The 20,484-nt window shown below is 50.8% G+C and overlaps 1 protein-coding gene across 3 annotated transcripts in view; it reads right to left on the bottom strand.

The window, feature by feature from the left end:
* tbk1 (TANK-binding kinase 1) overlaps window positions 1–17,984 on the bottom strand; it is a 79,768-nt gene extending 61,784 nt beyond the window's left edge. Inside the window, exons 1-2 of one of the 3 annotated variants that reach the window (XM_065016583.1) lie at window positions 17,907–17,984; window positions 16,171–16,277 (exon numbers count right to left, since the gene is read on the bottom strand). In XM_065016583.1, coding sequence (XP_064872655.1) covers window positions 16,171–16,257 — 87 coding nt within the window. In that variant the 5' untranslated portion in view covers window positions 16,258–16,277; window positions 17,907–17,984. Of the gene's footprint in view, window positions 1–16,014; window positions 16,036–16,170; window positions 16,278–16,866; window positions 16,889–17,906 lie in introns of those variants that run through there. The other 2 variants (XM_065016584.1, XM_065016585.1) reach the window with 2 other exon arrangements.
* Window positions 17,985–20,484: the final 2,500 nt, after the last annotated feature.

Genomic DNA, 20,484 nt, shown 5'->3' with positions numbered 1-20,484 from the left:
GGTGTTACAGAACACACAGTATTAAATACAGGTGTGTTTTCTGGTGTTACAGAACACAGTGTTATATACAGGTGTGTTTTCAGGTGTTACAGAACACAGTGTTATATACAGGTGTGTTTTCTGGTGTTACAGAACACAGTGTTATATACAGGTGTGTTTTCAGGTGTTACAGAACACACAGTTTTATATATAGGTGTGTTTTCAGGTGTTACAGAACACAGTGTTAAATACAGGTGTGTTTTCTGGTGTTACAGAACACAGTGTTATATACAGGTGTGTTTTCTGGTGTTACAGAACACAGTGTTATATACAGGTGTGTTTTCAGCCACAAGAGCATTAGTGAGGTGGGGGCGATTAGGCTGCGAGCCAGGCCTAATCGCCCGACCTCACAGTCAGAGTTCCAATTAATCCCGAAGGTGTCCGATGAGGTTGAGGTCAGGGCTCTGTGCATGCCAGTCAAGTTCTTCCACACCGATGTCAAAAACCATTTCCTCGGGCACAAAGCAAGGAAGGGGACTTCCCCAAACGGTTGCCACAAAGATGGAAGCACAGAATCTTCTAGAATGTCATTGTATTCTGTAGCGTTAAGATTTCCCTTCACTGGAACTAAGGGGTCTGAACCATGAAAAACAGCCCCAGACCATTATTCCTCCTCCACCAAACATTACAGCTGGCACTATGCATTCTGGCAGGAAGCGTAGTCCGCCGAAAGAACGGGTTGAAATAGTAGAATCCACTCATTTGATGTGGGTGTCCACATACTGCTGTATATATACTGTATTTTTTATTTGACCTTAATTTAAGCAAGGCAGTTAAGAACAAATTCTTATTTACAATGACTGCCTCCCGGGGAACGGTGGGTTAACTGGTCTGGGAACGGTGGGTTAACTGGTCTAGGAACGGTGGGTTAGCTGGTCTAGGAACGCTGGGTTAACTGGTCTAGGAACAGTGGGTTAACTGGTCTAGGAACGGTGGGTTAACTGGTCTAGGAACGGTGGGTTAACTGGTCTAGGAACGGTGGGTTAACTGGTCTAGGAACAGTGGGTTAACTGGTCTAGGAACAGTGGGTTAACTGGTCTAGGAACGGTGGGTTAGCTGGTCTAGGAACGGTGGGTTAACTGGTCTAGGAACAGTGGGTTAACTGGTCTAGGAACAGTGGGTTAACTGGTCTAGGAACGGTGGGTTAACTGGTCTAGGAACGGTGGGTTAACTGGTCTAGGAACAGTGGGTTAACTGGTCTAGGAACGGTGGGTTAACTGGTCTAGGAACGGTGGGTTAACTGGTCTAGGAACAGTGGGTTAACTGGTCTAGGAACAGTGGGTTAACTGGTCTAGGAACAGTGGGTTAACTGGTCTAGGAACAGTGGGTTAACTGGTCTAGGAACAGTGGGGTTAACTGGTCTAGGAACAGTGGGTTAACTGGTCTAGGAACAGTGGGTTAACTGGTCTAGGAACAGTGGGTTAACTGGTCTAGGAACAGTGGGTTAACTGGTCTAGGAACAGTGGGTTAACTGGTCTAGGAACAGTGGGTTAACTGGTCTAGGAGCAGTGGGTTAACTGGTCTAGGAACGGTGGGTTAACTGGTCTAGGAACGGTGGTGGGTTAACTGGTCTAGGAACGGTGGTGGGTTAACTGGTCTAGGAACGGTGGGTTAACTGGTCTAGGAACAGTGGGTTAACTGGCCTAGGAACGGTGGGTTAACTGGTCTAGGAACGGTGGTGGGTTAACTGGTCTAGGAACGGTGGTGGGTTAACTGGTCTAGGAACGGTGGTGGGTTAACTGGTCTAGGAACGGTGGTGGGTTAACTGGTCTAGGAACGGTGGTGGGTTAACTGGTCTAGGAACGGTGGTGGGTTAACTGGTCTAGGAACGGTGGTGGGTTAACTGGTCTAGGAACGGTGGTGGGTTAACTGGTCTAGGAACGGTGGTGGGTTAACTGGTCTAGGAACGGTGGTGGGTTAACTGGTCTAGGAACGGTGGTGGGTTAACTGGTCTAGGAACGGTGGTGGGTTAACTGGTCTAGGAACGGTGGTGGGTTAACTGGTCTAGGAACGGTGGTGGGTTAACTGGTCTAGGAACGGTGGTGGGTTAACTGGTCTAGGAACGGTGGTGGGTTAACTGGTCTAGGAACGGTGGTGGGTTAACTGGTCTAGGAACGGTGGTGGGTTAACTGGTCTAGGAACAGTGGGTTAACTGGTCTAGGAACGGTGGGTTAACTGGTCTAGGAACGGTGGGTTAACTGGTCTAGGAACGGTGGGTTAACTGGTCTAGGAACGGTGGGTTAACTGGTCTAGGAACGGTGGGTTAACTGGTCTAGGAACGGTGGGTTAACTGGTCTAGGAACGGTGGGTTAACTGGTCTAGGAACGGTGGGTTAACTGGTCTATGAACAGGGGGTTAACTAACTGGTCTAGGAACGGTGGGTTAACTGGTCTAGGAACGGTGGGTTAACTGGTCTAGGAACGGTGGGTTAACTGGTCTAGGGGTTAACTGGTCTACGGTGGGTTAACTGGTCTAGGAACGGTGGGTTAACTGGTCTAGGAACGGTGGGTTAACTGGTCTAGGAACGGTGGGTTAACTGGTCTAGGAACGGTGGGTTAACTGGTCTAGGAACGGTGGGTTAACTGGTCTAGGAACGGTGGGTTAGCTGGTCTAGGAACGGTGGGTTAGCTGGTCTAGGAACAGTGGGTTAACTGGTCTAGGAACGGTGGGTTAACTGGTCTAGGAGCGGTGGGTTAACTGGTCTAGGAGCGGTGGGTTAACTGGTCTAGGAACGGTGGTGGGTTAACTGGTCTAGGAACGGTGGTGGGTTAACTGGTCTAGGAACGGTGGTGGGTTAACTGGTCTAGGAACGGTGGTGGGTTAACTGGTCTAGGAACGGTGGTGGGTTAACTGGTCTAGGAACGGTGGTGGGTTAACTGGTCTAGGAACGGTGGTGGGTTAACTGGTCTAGGAACGGTGGTGGGTTAACTGGTCTAGGAACGGTGGTGGGTTAACTGGTCTAGGAACGGTGGTGGGTTAACTGGTCTAGGAACGGTGGTGGGTTAACTGGTCTAGGAACGGTGGTGGGTTAACTGGTCTAGGAACGGTGGTGGGTTAACTGGTCTAGGAACGGTGGTGGGTTAACTGGTCTAGGAACGGTGGTGGGTTAACTGGTCTAGGAACGGTGGTGGGTTAACTGGTCTAGGAACGGTGGTGGGTTAACTGGTCTAGGAACGGTGGTGGGTTAACTGGTCTAGGAACGGTGGTGGGTTAACTGGTCTAGGAACAGTGGGTTAACTGGTCTAGGAACAGTGGGTTAACTGGTCTAGGAACAGTGGGTTAACTGGTCTAGGAACAGTGGGTTAACTGGTCTAGGAACGGTGGGTTAACTGGTCTAGGAACAGGGGGTTAACTAACTGGTCTAGGAACAGTGGGTTAACTGGTCTAGGAACAGTGGGTTAACTGGTCTAGGAACAGTGGGTTAACTGGTCTAGGAACAGTGGGTTAACTGGTCTAGGAACGGTGGGTTAACTGGTCTAGGAACGGTGGGTTAACTGGTCTAGGAACGGTGGGTTAACTGGTCTAGGAACGGTGGGTTAACTGGTCTAGGAACGGTGGGTTAACTGGTCTAGGAACGGTGGGTTAACTGGTCTAGGAACGGTGGGTTAACTGGTCTAGGAACGGTGGGTTAACTGGTCTAGGAACGGTGGGTTAACTGGTCTAGGAACGGTGGGTTAACTGGTCTAGGAACGGTGGGTTAACTGGTCTAGGAACGGTGGGTTAACTGGTCTAGGAACGATGGGTTAACTGGTCTAGGAACGGTGGGTTAACTGGTCTAGGAACGGTGGGTTAACTGGTCTAGGAACGGTGGGTTAACTGGTCTAGGAACGGTGGGTTAACTGGTCTAGGAACAATGGGTTAACTGGTCTAGGAACAGTGGGTTAACTGGTCTAGGAACAGTGGGTTAACTGGTCTAGGAACAGTGGGTTAACTGGTCTAGGAACAGGGGGTTAACTGGTCTAGGAACGGTGGGTTAACTGGTCTAGGAACGGTGGGTTAACTGGTCTAAGAACGGTGGGTTAACTGGTCTAGGAACAGTAGGTTAACTGGTCTAGGAACGGTGGGTTAACTGGTCTAGGAACGGTGGGTTAACTGGTCTAGGAACGGTGGGTTAACTGGTCTAGGAACGGTGGGTTAACTGGTCTAGGAACAGTGGGTGAACTGGTCTAGGAACGGTGGGTTAACTGGTCTAGGAACAGTGGGTTAACTGCCTTGTTCAGGGGCAGAACGACAGATTTATACCTTGTCAATTTGGGGATTCAATCTAGCAACCTTTAGGTTACTGACCCAATGTTATAACCACTAGGCTACCCTGCCGTCCCGTATCTAGGGAATAGGTTGCCATTAGGGACACAGCCCTAGTGAGACAGTCCATCAGGTCCCATCAGGGACACAGCCCTAGTGAGACAGTCCATCAGGTCCCATCAGGGACACAGCCCTAGTGAGACAGTACATCAGGGACACAGCCCTAGTGAGACAGTCCATCAGGGACACAGCCCTAGTGAGACAGTCCATCAGGGACACAGCCCTAGTGAGACAGTCCATCAGGGACACAGTCCTAGTGAGACAGTCCTTCAGGGACACAGCCCTAGTGAGACAGTCCATCAGGGACACAGCCCTAGTGAGACAGTCCATCAGGGACACAGCCCTAGTGAGACAGTCCATCAGGGACACAGCCCTAGTGAGACAGTCCTTCAGGGACACAGTCCTAGTGAGACAGTCCATCAGGGACACAGCCCTAGTAAGATAGTCCATCAGGGACACAGTCCTAGTGAGACAGTTCATCAGGGACACAGCCCTAGTGAGACAGTCCATCAGGTCCCATCAGGGACACAGCCCTAGTGAGACAGTCCATCAGGGACACAGCCCTAGTGAGACAGTCCATCAGGGACACAGCCCTAGTGAGACAGTCCATCAGGGACACAGCCCTAGTGAGACAGTCCATCAGGGACACAGCCCTAGTGAGACAGTCCATCAGGGACACAGCCCTAGTGAGACAGTCCATCAGGGACACAGCCCTAGTGAGACAGTCCATCAGGGACACAGCCCTAGTGAGACAGTCCATCAGGGACACAGCCCTAGTGAGACAGTCCATCAGGGACACAGTCCTAGTGAGACAGTCCTTCAGGGACACAGCCCTAGTGAGACAGTCCATCAGGGACACAGCCCTAGTGAGACAGTCCATCAGGGACACAGCCCTAGTGAGACAGTCCTTCAGGGACACAGTCCTAGTGAGACAGTCCATCAGGGACACAGCCCTAGTGAGATAGTCCATCAGGGACACAGTCCTAGTGAGACAGTTCATCAGGGACACAGCCCTAGTGAGACAGTCCATCAGGTCCCATCAGGGACACAGCCCTAGTGAGACAGTCCATCAGGGACACAGCCCTAGTGAGACAGTCCATCAGGGACACAGCCCTAGTGAGACAGTCCATCAGGGACACAGCCCTAGTGAGACAGTCCTTCAGGGACACAGCCCTAGTGAGACAGTCCATCAGGGACACAGCCCTAGTGAGACAGTCCATCAGGGACACAGCCCTAGTGAGACAGTCCATCAGGGACACAGCCCTAGTGAGACAGTCCATCAGGGACACAGCCCTAGTGAGACAGTCCTTCAGGGACACAGCCCTAGTGAGACAGTCCATCAGGGACACAGCCCTAGTGAGACAGTCCATCAGGGACACAGCCCTAGTGAGACAGTCCATCAGGGACACAGCCCTAGTGAGACAGTCCTTCAGGGACACAGCCCTAGTGAGACAGTCCTTCAGGGACACAGCCCTAGTGAGACAGTCCATCAGGGACACAGTCCTAGTGAGACAGTCCATCAGGGACACAGCCCTAGTGAGACAGTCCATCAGGTCCCATCAGGGACACAGCCCTAGTGAGACAGTCCTTCAGGGACACAGCCCTAGTGAGACAGTCCTTCAGGGACACAGCCCTAGTGAGACAGTCCTTCAGGGACACAGCCCTAGTGAGACAGTCCATCAGGTCCCATCAGGGACACAGCCCTAGTGAGACAGTCCTTCAGGGACACAGCCCTAGTGAGACAGTCCATCAGGGACACAGCCCTAGTGAGACAGTCCATCAGGTCCCATCAGGGACACAGCCCTAGTGAGACAGTCCATCAGGGACACAGCCCTAGTGAGACAGTCCATCAGGGACACAGCCCTAGTGAGACAGTCCATCAGGGACACAGCCCTAGTGAGACAGTCCTTCAGGGACACAGCCCTAGTGAGACAGTCCTTCAGGGACACAGCCCTAGTGAGACAGTCCATCAGGGACAAAGCCCTAGTGAGACAGTCCATCAGGGACACAGCCCTAGTGAGACAGTCCTTCAGGGACACAGTCCTAGTGAGACAGTCCATCAGGGACACAGCCCTAGTGAGATAGTCCATCAGGGACACAGTCCTAGTGAGACAGTTCATCAGGGACACAGCCCTAGTGAGACAGTCCATCAGGTCCCATCAGGGACACAGCCCTAGTGAGACAGTCCATCAGGGACACAGCCCTAGTGAGACAGTCCATCAGGGACACAGCCCTAGTGAGACAGTCCTTCAGGGACACAGCCCTAGTGAGACAGTCCATCAGGGACACAGCCCTAGTGAGACAGTCCATCAGGGACACAGCCCTAGTGAGACAGTCCATCAGGGACACAGCCCAAGTGAGACAGTCCATCAGGGACACAGCCCTAGTGAGACAGTCCATCAGGGACACAGCCCTAGTGAGACAGTCCTTCAGGGACACAGCCCTAGTGAGACAGTCCATCAGGGACACAGCCCTAGTGAGACAGTCCATCAGGGACACAGCCCTAGTGAGACAGTCCTTCAGGGACACAGCCCTAGTGAGACAGTCCTTCAGGGACACAGCCCTAGTGAGACAGTCCATCAGGGACACAGTCCTAGTGAGACAGTCCATCAGGGACACAGCCCTAGTGAGACAGTCCATCAGGTCCCATCAGGGACACAGCCCTAGTGAGACAGTCCTTCAGGGACACAGCCCTAGTGAGACAGTCCTTCAGGGACACAGCCCTAGTGAGACAGTCCATCAGGTCCCATCAGGGACACAGCCCTAGTGAGACAGTCCTTCAGGCACACAGCCCTAGTGAGACAGTCCATCAGGGACACAGCCCTAGTGAGACAGTCCATCAGGTCCCATCAGGGACACAGCCCTAGTGAGACAGTCCATCAGGGACACAGCCCTAGTGAGACAGTCCATCAGGGACACAGCCCTAGTGAGACAGTCCTTCAGGGACACAGCCCTAGTGAGACAGTCCTTCAGGGACACAGCCCTAGTGAGACAGTCCATCAGGGACACAGCCCTAGTGAGACAGTCCATCAGGGACACAGCCCTAGTGAGACAGTCCATCAGGGACACAGCCCTAGTGAGACAGTCCATCAGGGACACAGCCCTAGTGAGACAGTCCTTCAGGGACACAGCCCTAGTGAGACAGTCCTTCAGGGACACAGCCCTAGTGAGACAGTCCTTCAGGGACACAGCCCTAGTGAGACAGTCCTTCAGGGACACAGCCCTAGTGAGACAGTCCTTCAGGGACACAGCCCTAGTGAGACAGTCCTTCAGGGACACAGCCCTAGTGAGACAGTCCTTCAGGGACACAGCCCTAGTGATACAGTGCTTCAGGGACACAGCCCTAGTGAGACAGTCCTTCAGGGACACAGCCATAGTGAGACAGTCCATCAGGGACACAGCCCTAGTGAGACAGTCCTTCAGGGACACAGCCCTAGTGAGACAGTCCTTCAGGGACACAGCCCTAGTGAGACAGTCCTTCAGGGACACAGCCCTAGTGAGACAGTCCTTCAGGGACACAGCCCTAGTGAGACAGTCCATCAGGTCCCATCAGGGACACAGCCCTAGTGAGACAGTCCATCAGGGACACAGCCCTAGTGAGACAGTCCATCAGGGACACAGCCCTAGTGAGACAGTCCTTCAGGGACACAGCCCTAGTGAGACAGTCCATCAGGGACACAGCCCTAGTGAGACAGTCCATCAGGGACACAGCCCTAGTGAGACAGTCCATCAGGGACACAGCCCTAGTGAGACAGTCCATCAGGGACACAGCCCTAGTGAGACAGTCCATCAGGGACACAGCCCTAGTGAGACAGTCCTTCAGGGACACAGCCCTAGTGAGACAGTCCTTCAGGGACACAGCCCTAGTGAGACAGTCCTTCAGGGACACAGCCCTAGTGAGACAGTCCTTCAGGGACACAGCCCTAGTGAGACAGTCCTTCAGGGACACAGCCCTAGTGAGACAGTGCTTCAGGGACACAGCCCTAGTGAGACAGTCCTTCAGGGACACAGCCCTAGTGAGACAGTCCTTCAGGGACACAGCCCTAGTGAGACAGTCCTTCAGGGACACAGCCCTAGTGAGACAGTCCTTCAGGGACACAGCCCTAGTGATACAGTGCTTCAGGGACACAGCCCTAGTGAGACAGTCCTTCAGGGACACAGCCATAGTGAGACAGTCCATCAGGGACACAGCCCTAGTGAGACAGTCCTTCAGGGACACAGCCCTAGTGAGACAGTCCTTCAGGGACACAGCCCTAGTGAGACAGTCCTTCAGGGACGCAGCCCTAGTGAGACAGTCCATCAGGTCCCATCAGGGACACAGCCCTAGTGAGACAGTCCATCAGGGACACAGCCCTAGTGAGACAGTCCTTCAGGGACACAGCCCTAGTGAGACAGTCCTTCAGGGACACAGCCCTAGTGAGACAGTCTATCAGGGACACAGCCCTAGTGAGACAGTCCATCAGGGACACAGCCCTAGTGAGACAGTCCATCAGGGACACAGCCCTAGTGAGACAGTCCATCAGGGACACAGCCCTAGTGAGACAGTCCATCAGGGACACAGCCCTAGTGAGACAGTCCATCAGGGACACAGCCCTAGTGAGACAGTCCATCAGGGACACAGCCCTAGTGAGACAGTCCATCAGGGACACAGCCCTAGTGAGACAGTCCTTCAGGGACACAGCCCTAGTGAGACAGTCCTTCAGGGACACAGCCCTAGTGAGACAGTCCTTCAGGGACACAGCCCTAGTGAGACAGTCCTTCAGGGACACAGCCCTAGTGAGACAGTCCTTCAGGGACACAGCCCTAGTGAGACAGTGCTTCAGGGACACAGCCCTAGTGAGACAGTCCTTCAGGGACACAGTCCTAGTGAGACAGTCCTTCAGGGACACAGCCCTAGTGAGACAGTCCTTCAGGGACACAGCCCTAGTGAGACAGTCCATCAGGGACACAGCCCTAGTGAGACAGTCCATCAGGGACACAGTCCTAGTGAGACAGTGCTTCAGGGACACAGCCCTAGTGAGACAGTCCTTCAGGGACACAGCCCTAGTGAGACAGTCCTTCAGGGACACAGCCCTAGTGAGACAGTCCTTCAGGGACACAGCCCTAGTGAGACAGTCCTTCAGGGACACAGCCCTAGTGAGACAGTCCATCAGGGACACAGCCCTAGTGAGACAGTCCATCAGGGACACAGCCCTAGTGAGACAGTCCATCAGGGACACAGCCCTAGTGAGACAGTCCTTCAGGGACACAGCCCTAGTGAGACAGTCCATCAGGGACACAGCCCTAGTGAGACAGTCCTTCAGGGACACAGCCCTAGTGAGACAGTCCTTCAGGGACACAGCCCTAGTGAGACAGTCCTTCAGGGACACAGCCCTAGTGAGACAGTCCTTCAGGGACACAGCCCTAGTGAGACAGTCCTTCAGGGACACAGCCCTAGTGAGACAGTTCATAAAGTGCCATAGATGTTCATTCTGTCAGAATCAAACAGACAGAACCAAACACAAAGACATGTCCAGACCCATCCTAATATGTGTTGGCATCCTCCCTCTAGTCTAGAGAGACCTGGGAAAGCCCCTGTGGAGACAGAAGGGAAAGCCCCTGTGGAGAGAGAAGGGTTAGCACGCTAGCTTAGACTGATATGGCTGAGCAGACAACCATAACCCTCTGAGACATGAACAGTTGGTGAAACGTCTCAAAATGGCGAGTTAGTGAGACAACAGACAGTGAACAACAGTACTATATTAGACTTCCTGTTCGGCCTACATGTCAACAACTAAAACAACACTACACTTCTGCTCTTGCATCCTGCCAAGATGCTTGGTGGAGAGACTGCCAAGATGTCCCCCTCAGTTACAGCCCCCCCCAGTTACAGTCCCCACCCCTCCCTCCTCCCCTCAGTTACAGCCCCCCCCCCTCCCTCCTCCCCTTAGTTACAGCCCCCCCTCCCTCCTCCCCCCATAGTTACAGCCCCCCCCCTCCCTCCTCCCCTTAGTTACAGCCCCCCTCCCCTCCTCCCCCAGTTACAGTCCCCACCCCTCCCTCAGTGCTGCCCATAGATACAGTTGAAGTCAAAAGTTTACATACACTTAGGTTGGAGTCATTAAAACTCGTTTTTCAACCACTCCACATATTGCTTGTTAACAAACTATAGTGTTGGCAAGTCAGTTAGGACATCTACTTTGTGCATGACACAAGTCACATTTCCAACAATTGTTTACAGACAGATTATTTCACTTATAATTCACTGTATCACAATTCCAGTGGGTCAGAAGTTTACATTCACTTTGTTGACTGTGCCTTTAAACAGATTGGAAAATTATCTGACCAGTCCTGTACCTTGTGTCTGCCACGGTAGATGTTAGCCCTGTACCTTGTGTCTGCCACGGTAGATGTTAGCCCTGTACCTTGTGTCTGCCACGGTAGATGTTAGCCCTGTACCTTGTGTCTGCCACGGTAGATGTTAGCCCTGTACCTTGTGTCTGCCACGGTAGATGTTAGCCCTGTACCTTGTGTCTGCCACGGTAGATGTTAGTGTTAGCCCTGTACCTTGTGTCTGCCACGGTAGATGTTAGTGTTAGCCCTGTACCTTGTGTCTGCCACGGTAGATGTTAGTCCTGTACCTTGTGTCTGCCACGGTAGATGTTAGTGTTAGCCCTGTACATTGTGTCTGCCACGGTAGATGTTAGCCCTGTACCTTGTGTCTGCCACGGTAGATGTTAGCCCTGTACCTTGTGTCTGCCACGGTAGATGTTAGTGTTAGCCCTGTACATTGTGTCTGCCACGGTAGATGTTAGCCCTGTACCTTGTGTCTGCCACGGTAGATGTTAGCCCTGTACCTTGTGTCTGCCACGGTAGATGTTAGTGTTAGCCCTGTACCTTGTGTCTGCCACGGTAGATGTTAGCCCTGTACCTTGTGTCTGCCACGGTAGATGTTAGTGTTAGCCCTGTACCTTGTGTCTGCCACGGTAGATGTTAGTGTTAGCCCTGTACCTTGTGTCTGCCACGGTAGATGTTAGCCCTGTACCTTGTGTCTGCCACGGTAGATGTTAGTGTTAGCCCTGTACCTTGTGTCTGCCACGGTAGATGTTAGTGTTAGCCCTGTACCTTGTGTCTGCCACGGTAGATGTTAGCCCTGTACCTTGTGTCTGCCACGGTAGATGTTAGTGTTAGCCCTGTACCTTGTGTCTGCCACGGTAGATGTTAGTGTTAGCCCTGTACCTTGTGTCTGCCACGGTAGATGTTAGCCCTGTACCTTGTGTCTGCCACGGTAGATGTTAGTGTTAGCCCTGTACTTTGTGTCTGCCACGGTAGATGTTAGTGTTAGCCCTGTACCTTGTGTCTGCCACGGTAGATGTTAGTGTTAGCCCTGTACTTTGTGTCTGCCACGGTAGATGTTAGCCCTGTACCTTGTGTCTGCCACGGTAGATGTTAGCCCTGTACATTGTGTCTGCCACGGTAGATGTTAGCCCTGTACCTTGTGTCTGCCACGGTAGATGTTAGCCCTGTACCTTGTGTCTGCCACGGTAGATGTTAGTGTTAGCCCTGTACCTTGTGTCTGCCACGGTAGATGTTAGTGTGTTAGCCCTGTACCTTGTGTCTGCCACGGTAGATGTTAGTGTGTTAGCCCTGTACCTTGTGTCTGCCACGGTAGATGTTAGTGTTAGCCCTGTACCTTGTGTCTGCCACGGTAGATGTTAGCCTGTACATTGTGTCTGCCACGGTAGATGTTAGCCCTGTACCTTGTGTCTGCCACGGTAGATGTTAGCGTGTTAGCCCTGTACCTTGTGTCTGCCACGGTAGATGTTAGTGTTAGCCCTGTACTTTGTGTCTGCCACGGTAGATGTTAGTGTTAGCCCTGTACCTTGTGTCTGCCACGGTAGATGTTAGCGTGTTAGCCCTGTACCTTGTGTCTGCCACGGTAGATGTTAGCGTGTTAGCCCTGTACCTTGTGTCTGCCACGGTAGATGTTAGCCCTGTACTTTGTGTCTGCCACGGTAGATGTTAGTGTTAGCCCTGTACTTTGTGTCTGCCACGGTAGATGTTAGCCCTGTACTTTGTGTCTGCCACGGTAGATGTTAGTGTTAGCCCTGTACCTTGTGTCTGCCACGGTAGATGTTAGTGTTAGCCCTGTACCTTGTGTCTGCCACGGTAGATGTTAGCCCTGTACCTTGTGTCTGCCACGGTAGATGTTAGTGTTAGCCCTGTACCTTGTGTCTGCCACGGTAGATGTTAGCGTGTTAGCCCTGTACTTTGTGTCTGCCACGGTAGATGTTAGTGTTAGCCCTGTACTTTGTGTCTGCCACGGTAGATGTTAGCGTGTTAGCCCTGTACCTTGTGTCTGCCACGGTAGATGTTAGCCCTGTACCTTGTGTCTGCCACGGTAGATGTTAGTGTTAGCCCTGTACCTTGTGTCTGCCACGGTAGATGTTAGCGTGTTAGCCCTGTACCTTGTGTCTGCCACGGTAGATGTTAGTGTTAGCCCTGTACTTTGTGTCTACCACGGTAGATGTTAGTGTTAGCCCTGTACCTTGTGTCTGCCACGGTAGATGTTAGCGTGTTAGCCCTGTACCTTGTGTCTGCCACGGTAGATGTTAGCGTGTTAGCCCTGTACCTTGTGTCTGCCACGGTAGATGTTAGCCCTGTACTTTGTGTCTGCCACGGTAGATGTTAGCCCTGTACTTTGTGTCTGCCACGGTAGATGTTAGTGTTAGCCCTGTACCTTGTGTCTGCCACGGTAGATGTTAGTGTTAGCCCTGTACCTTGTGTCTGCCACGGTAGATGTTAGCCCTGTACCTTGTGTCTGCCACGGTAGATGTTAGTGTTAGCCCTGTACCTTGTGTCTGCCACGGTAGATGTTAGCGTGTTAGCCCTGTACTTTGTGTCTGCCACGGTAGATGTTAGTGTTAGCCCTGTACTTTGTGTCTGCCACGGTAGATGTTAGCGTGTTAGCCCTGTACCTTGTGTCTGCCACGGTAGATGTTAGCGTGTTAGCCCTGTACCTTGTGTCTGCCACGGTAGATGTTAGTGTTAGCCCTGTACCTTGTGTCTGCCACGGTAGATGTTAGTGTTAGCCCTGTACCTTGTGTCTGCCACGGTAGATGTTAGTCCTGTACCTTGTGTCTGCCACGGTAGATGTTAGTGTTAGCCCTGTACATTGTGTCTGCCACGGTAGATGTTAGCCCTGTACCTTGTGTCTGCCACGGTAGATGTTAGCCCTGTACCTTGTGTCTGCCACGGTAGATGTTAGTGTTAGCCCTGTACATTGTGTCTGCCACGGTAGATGTTAGCCCTGTACCTTGTGTCTGCCACGGTAGATGTTAGTGTTAGCCCTGTACATTGTGTCTGCCACGGTAGATGTTAGCCCTGTACCTTGTGTCTGCCACGGTAGATGTTAGTGTTAGCCCTGTACCTTGTGTCTGCCACGGTAGATGTTAGCCCTGTACCTTGTGTCTGCCACGGTAGATGTTAGTGTTAGCCCTGTACCTTGTGTCTGCCACGGTAGATGTTAGTGTTAGCCCTGTACCTTGTGTCTGCCACGGTAGATGTTAGCCCTGTACCTTGTCTGCCACGGTAGATGTTAGTGTTAGCCCTGTACCTTGTGTCTGCCACGGTAGATGTTAGTGTTAGCCCTGTACCTTGTGTCTGCCACGGTAGATGTTAGCCCTGTACCTTGTGTCTGCCACGGTAGATGTTAGTGTTAGCCCTGTACCTTGTGTCTGCCACGGTAGATGTTAGTGTTAGCCCTGTACCTTGTGTCTGCCACGGTAGATGTTAGCCCTGTACCTTGTGTCTGCCACGGTAGATGTTAGTGTTAGCCCTGTACTTTGTGTCTGCCACGGTAGATGTTAGTGTTAGCCCTGTACCTTGTGTCTGCCACGGTAGATGTTAGTGTTAGCCCTGTACCTTGTGTCTGCCACGGTAGGTGTTAGCCCTGTACCTTGTGTCTGCCACGGTAGATGTTAGCCCTGTACATTGTGTCTGCCACGGTAGATGTTAGCCCTGTACCTTGTGTCTGCCACGGTAGATGTTAGCCCTGTACCTTGTGTCTGCCACGGTAGATGTTAGTGTTAGCCCTGTACCTTGTGTCTGCCACGGTAGATGTTAGTGTGTTAGCCCTGTACCTTGTGTCTGCCACGGTAGATGTTAGTGTGTTAGCCCTGTACCTTGTGTCTGCCACGGTAGATGTTAGTGTTAGCCCTGTACTTTGTGTCTGCCACGGTAGATGTTAGCCCTGTACCTTGTGTCTGCCACGGTAGATGTTAGCCCTGTACATTGTGTCTGCCACGGTAGATGTTAGCCCTGTACCTTGTGTCTGCCACGGTAGATGTTAGCGTGTTAGCCCTGTACCTTGTGTCTGCCACGGTAGATGTTAGTGTTAGCCCTGTACTTTGTGTCTGCCACGGTAGATGTTAGTGTTAGCCCTGTACCTTGTGTCTGCCACGGTAGATGTTAGCGTGTTAGCCCTGTACCTTGTGTCTGCCACGGTAGATGTTAGCGTGTAGCCCTGTACCTTGTGTCTGCCACGGTAGATGTTAGCCCTGTACTTTGTGTCTGCCACGGTAGATGTTAGTGTTAGCCCTGTACTTTGTGTCTGCCACGGTAGATGTTAGCCCTGTACTTTGTGTCTGCCACGGTAGATGTTAGTGTTAGCCCTGTACCTTGTGTCTGCCACGGTAGATGTTAGTGTTAGCCCTGTACCTTGTGTCTGCCACGGTAGATGTTAGCCCTGTACCTTGTGTCTGCCACGGTAGATGTTAGTGTTAGCCCTGTACCTTGTGTCTGCCACGGTAGATGTTAGCGTGTTAGCCCTGTACTTTGTGTCTGCCACGGTAGATGTTAGTGTTAGCCCTGTACTTTGTGTCTGCCACGGTAGATGTTAGCGTGTTAGCCCTGTACCTTGTGTCTGCCACGGTAGATGTTAGCCCTGTACCTTGTGTCTGCCACGGTAGATGTTAGTGTTAGCCCTGTACCTTGTGTCTGCCACGGTAGATGTTAGCGTGTTAGCCCTGTACCTTGTGTCTGCCACGGTAGATGTTAGTGTTAGCCCTGTACTTTGTGTCTACCACGGTAGATGTTAGTGTTAGCCCTGTACCTTGTGTCTGCCACGGTAGATGTTAGCGTGTTAGCCCTGTACCTTGTGTCTGCCACGGTAGATGTTAGCGTGTTAGCCCTGTACCTTGTGTCTGCCACGGTAGATGTTAGCCCTGTACTTTGTGTCTGCCACGGTAGATGTTAGTGTTAGCCCTGTACTTTGTGTCTGCCACGGTAGATGTTAGCCCTGTACTTTGTGTCTGCCACGGTAGATGTTAGTGTTAGCCCTGTACCTTGTGTCTGCCACGGTAGATGTTAGTGTTAGCCCTGTACCTTGTGTCTGCCACGGTAGATGTTAGCCCTGTACCTTGTGTCTGCCACGGTAGATGTTAGTGTTAGCCCTGTACCTTGTGTCTGCCACGGTAGATGTTAGCGTGTTAGCCCTGTACTTTGTGTCTGCCACGGTAGATGTTAGTGTTAGCCCTGTACTTTGTGTCTGCCACGGTAGATGTTAGCGTGTTAGCCCTGTACCTTGTGTCTGCCACGGTAGATGTTAGCCCTGTACCTTGTGTCTGCCACGGTAGATGTTAGTGTTAGCCCTGTACCTTGTGTCTGCCACGGTAGATGTTAGCCCTGTACCTTGTGTCTGCCACGGTAGACGTTAGCGTGTTAGCCCTGTACCTTGTGTCTGCCACGGTAGATGTTAGTGTTAGCCCTGTACCTTGTGTCTGCCACGGTAGATGTTAGCCCTGTACCTTGTGTCTGCCACGGTAGATGTTAGTGTTAGCCCTGTACCTTGTGTCTGCCACGGTAGACGTTAGCTGTAGCTCCCTGGCCCAGCAGGTCTGAGATGAGCCACAGGTAGTTGGCTGTGCTCTGCATGATGATGGCTTCAGGTTCACCTGTAATGGAGAACAAACCAGCACATTCAGACAGCACACTAAGGGGAATGACATATTGACACAACTAGCTCTGGTCCAGGGTGTTAGTGAGGCTCAACGTTAGCAATCTGCACTATAACGCCAAGGACCAGAGCTAGCAGTGGTCCTGGGTCACTCATACAGTAGATGAAGAGAGCAACATTAGGTCATAGCAACCCTGAAACAGTAACTGTCAATTAGTATCATGACTGTTGTAGCTATGGTCATAATAACATGCATTCTGTGTACTTCAAATATCAATCATTTCTGGTAAATATTGAATAGATATTTCCAATCCAAATTGTTGGCAGATTTTAAAGTGCATATTCTAAATTCTGCATAAAGAAAATATGTGTTTTTTTCACCAAACTGACTTGTTTCTGGGGGGGGGGGGGGTAAACGTGCCTAGTCTGGTTTTGTCAGGTGTGTTCTAGCCACCAGTGCGGGTACACTGTTTACATGATGAGATTATTATGGATAAAAGTGAGAATATTTGGATTTGTCAAACGGCATGAAGAGCATCACCATGACTTTCACCACCCTGTGAAGTTCATCATATAATGTATTTCACCTGCAGCCTGATAAACCGCACCGCTTCCTGATCCGTAGTGGGAGATGATGTAGTGGGAGACACCATATCATCCCATGACTCCAAAATGAGTTATAAATCGGTTATAAATATTTGCGAATTAAAGAGGTCTCAAACCGCCATTTCGCAGAATAATTAAATGTACCTACAGAAAAAGATTCCACCATGATGAACTATTATAAAATTGTACCAAAACTTCCTGTTTCCATCACAGCTGTCGTGCTAAAAATACGACTTTTTACTGGCATAAAAACTGTCGATGCGTTTAGTAAAATCCACTTCCTGACTCAGCAGTGTCACAGCCAATAGGAGGCCTCGCTGATCCACTGAGAAGTTAGAGAAAAATCAAACCCACCGCATTAAATCTAGACTAGAGGGATAATCCATTATACTGTATTAGCTGGATCTCAAGCAGTGTAAAAGTGTGTGAAACTGACGTACCGGCGCCGATCACTTTATTACACCGTGACGCCATGGGAAACCCCCCCCTCCGGTCCGACGCGTTCACAATGACGACAAAATATAGACCGCTCTCTCTCCATGACAATGTCCTAGCTACATGTCAAAGTCTAACGTTATAGTAATGGTCAGAAACGTCATTTGACTATGACAAAATGCTGTAGTAACGTATCTAGGTAGATAAAGGTGTGTGCCCTAACTACGCATCAGGCTATTCACCCAAGCAATGGTTTATGTTACCTTTTAATAATGTCTTCTTTAACTAGCTAACTGCACCAAATAACGCCGAAGGAGGAGGAAAATGTATTTAGATACACGTTTTATTCGTGTCTTAAGTCAGTCGGTCTGATTCACTGTGGAAAACAACAACAAACATGACAGTTCCCACCTCCACAAAACGATATACACCGACATTACACAAGTACAACTGGGAAGGTCGACATCGGGGAAGGACGACACCGTGTGCAGTTAAAACACGTTGTAGTCATACAATATATCCTTATATTTTTACATTTTGTCAGGTAAAAATCACAAGTATAATTAGGTTGTGTTTATTTCCTTACCTCCCGAAAAACCAGAATCCTTTCACTTCTGGATCACGTGATAGGAATAACCCAATCAGAAAGCAGTATGGAAAAGGGTTGTGGTTCCTCTTTACCGTACCTCCTGGTAAAGAAGAGACTATAAATATGAGTCATAAGAAAGCTACCGAGTGTCGTTTTGATTTCAGGTGCATCGGCCCAGTTGTCTTTTCATAGAGCCTGGATGGGGAAAACGAAAACACCGACAGAGTTTATAAAAACACAGAGGCGCAACATCTTACGACTTCCGGGAACGCTTTCGAAGTAGATCAGAACGGAGTTTGAGAAGTAAATTAGAGAAGTGAACAATTATTCTTTAGATGTACGTTCTCGAAATCTAAAGGCACAACCAGCCAATGTCTTTAGGAGTTGAACATTTTACTACTCCAACCTCGTGAAAATAAACGGATACCTTTTTAAAATGCTCGTCAAAAACAACTTTATATCGAAGGAGCGCCTTATTAGAGATGACGGGTTGCACATGCGCAGTTCGGCGCGAGTTGAGTTAGCCCCGAAAACGTGTTAATGCGCATGAGTTTAGATATCCGACGTCGCCTACAAGTGTGAGCTGGGATTTCTGTCTTTGGCAACAGTCACGCTCAATAATCATGGATTTATCCTATATTAGTTCAAGGTTGTGGTGAATTAGAGCGGGACAGCACGGTACCTGTTAAAGATAACCCCCCCCGGGGAAATGTTGGTTGCTGCTCTGTGCATACATAACACACTGCAAGACATATACAGACAATAGTGTAGAAAAGTGCAATTCATGAGCATTCAATGATTCATCTGCACATAAAATTCTAATAGTCACATGTGCCGAATACAACAGGTAACCTTACAGTGAAATGCTTACTTACAAATGCAGTTAAAAAAATATGAAATAAAAGTAACAGGTAGTTAAAGAGCAGCAGTAAAATATCAATAGCGAAGGGCCTCCCAGGTGGCGCAGGCTCTGTCTCAGTGGTCTAAGGATTCTGGGTTCGAGTCCAGGCTCTGTCTCAGTGGTCTAAGGATTCTGGGTTCGAGTCCAGGCTCTGTCTCAGTGGTCTAAGGATTCTGGGTTCGAGTCCAGGCTCTGTCTCAGTGGTCTAAGGATTCTGGGTTCGAGTCCAGGCTCTGTCTCAGTGGTCTAAGGATTCTGGGTTCGAGTCCAGGCTCTGTCTCAGTGGTCTAAGGATTCTGGGTTCGAGTCCAGGCTCTGTCTCAGTGGTCTAAGGATTCTGGGTTCGAGTCCAGGCTCTGTCTCAGTGGTCTAAGGATTCTGGGTTCGAGTCCAGGCTCTGTCTCAGTGGTCTAAGGATTCTGGGTTCGTGTCCAGGCTCTGTCTCAGTGGTCTAAGGATTCTGGGTTCGAGTCCAGGCTCTGTCTCAGTGGTCTAAGGATTCTGGGTTCGAGTCCAGGCTCTGTCTCAGTGGTCTAAGGATTCTGGGTTCGAGTCCAGGCTCTGTCTCAGTGGTCTAAGGATTCTGGGTTCGAGTCCAGGCTCAGTCTCAGTGGTCTAAGGATTCTGGGTTCGAGTCCAGGCTCTGTCTCAGTGGTCTAAGGATTCTGGGTTCGAGTCCAGGCTCTGTCTCAGTGGTCTAAGGATTCTGGGTTCGAGTCCAGGCTCTGTCTCAGTGGTCTAAGGATTCTGGGTTCGAGTCCAGGCTCTGTCTCAGTGGTCTAAGGATTCTGGGTTCGAGTCCAGGCTCTGTCTCAGTGGTCTAAGGATTCTGGGTTCGAGTCCAGGCTCTGTCTCAGTGGTCTAAGGATTCTGGGTTCGTGTCCAGGCTCTGTCTCAGTGGTCTAAGGATTCTGGGTTCGAGTCCAGGCTCTGTCTCAGTGGTCTAAGGATTCTGGGTTCGAGTCCAGGCTCTGTCTCAGTGGTCTAAGGATTCTGGGTTCGAGTCCAGGCTCTGTCTCAGTGGTCTAAGGATTCTGGGTTCGAGTCCAGGCTCTGTCTCAGTGGTCTAAGGATTCTGGGTTCGAGTCCAGGCTCTGTCTCAGTGGTCTAAGGATTCTGGGTTCGAGTCCAGGCTCTGTCTCAGTGGTCTAAGGATTCTGGGTTCGAGTCCAGGCTCTGTCTCAGTGGTCTAAGGATTCTGGGTTCGAGTCCAGGCTCTGTCTCAGTGGTCTAAGGATTCTGGGTTCGAGTCCAGGTTCTGTCTCAGTGGTCTGAGCCCCTCCATGGAAGGACCTTATCACTAACATAACAGGGCTGAGCCCCTCCATGGAAGGACCTTATCACTAACATAACAGCCCCTCCATGGAAGGACCCTATCACTAACATAACAGGGCCTCCATGGAAGGACCTTATCACTAACATAACAGGGCCTCCATGGAAGGACCTTATCACTAACATAACAGGGCCTCCATGGAAGGACCTTATCACTAACATAACAGGGCCTCCATGGAAGGACCTTATCACTAACATAACATGGCTGAGCCCCTCCATGGAAGGACCCTATCACTAACATAACAGGGCCTCCATGGAAGGACCTTATCACTAACATAACAGGGCCTCCATGGAAGGACCCTATCACTAACATAACAGGGCCTCCATGGAAGGACCTTATCA

The sequence above is a fragment of the Oncorhynchus nerka genome, unplaced genomic scaffold (genome assembly GCF_034236695.1).
Source record: "Oncorhynchus nerka isolate Pitt River unplaced genomic scaffold, Oner_Uvic_2.0 unplaced_scaffold_963, whole genome shotgun sequence".
Lineage (NCBI taxonomy): Eukaryota > Metazoa > Chordata > Actinopteri > Salmoniformes > Salmonidae > Oncorhynchus > Oncorhynchus nerka.
The sequence above is the reverse complement of the archived record's forward strand: the minus strand, read 5'-3'. Positions and strand labels throughout refer to the sequence as shown.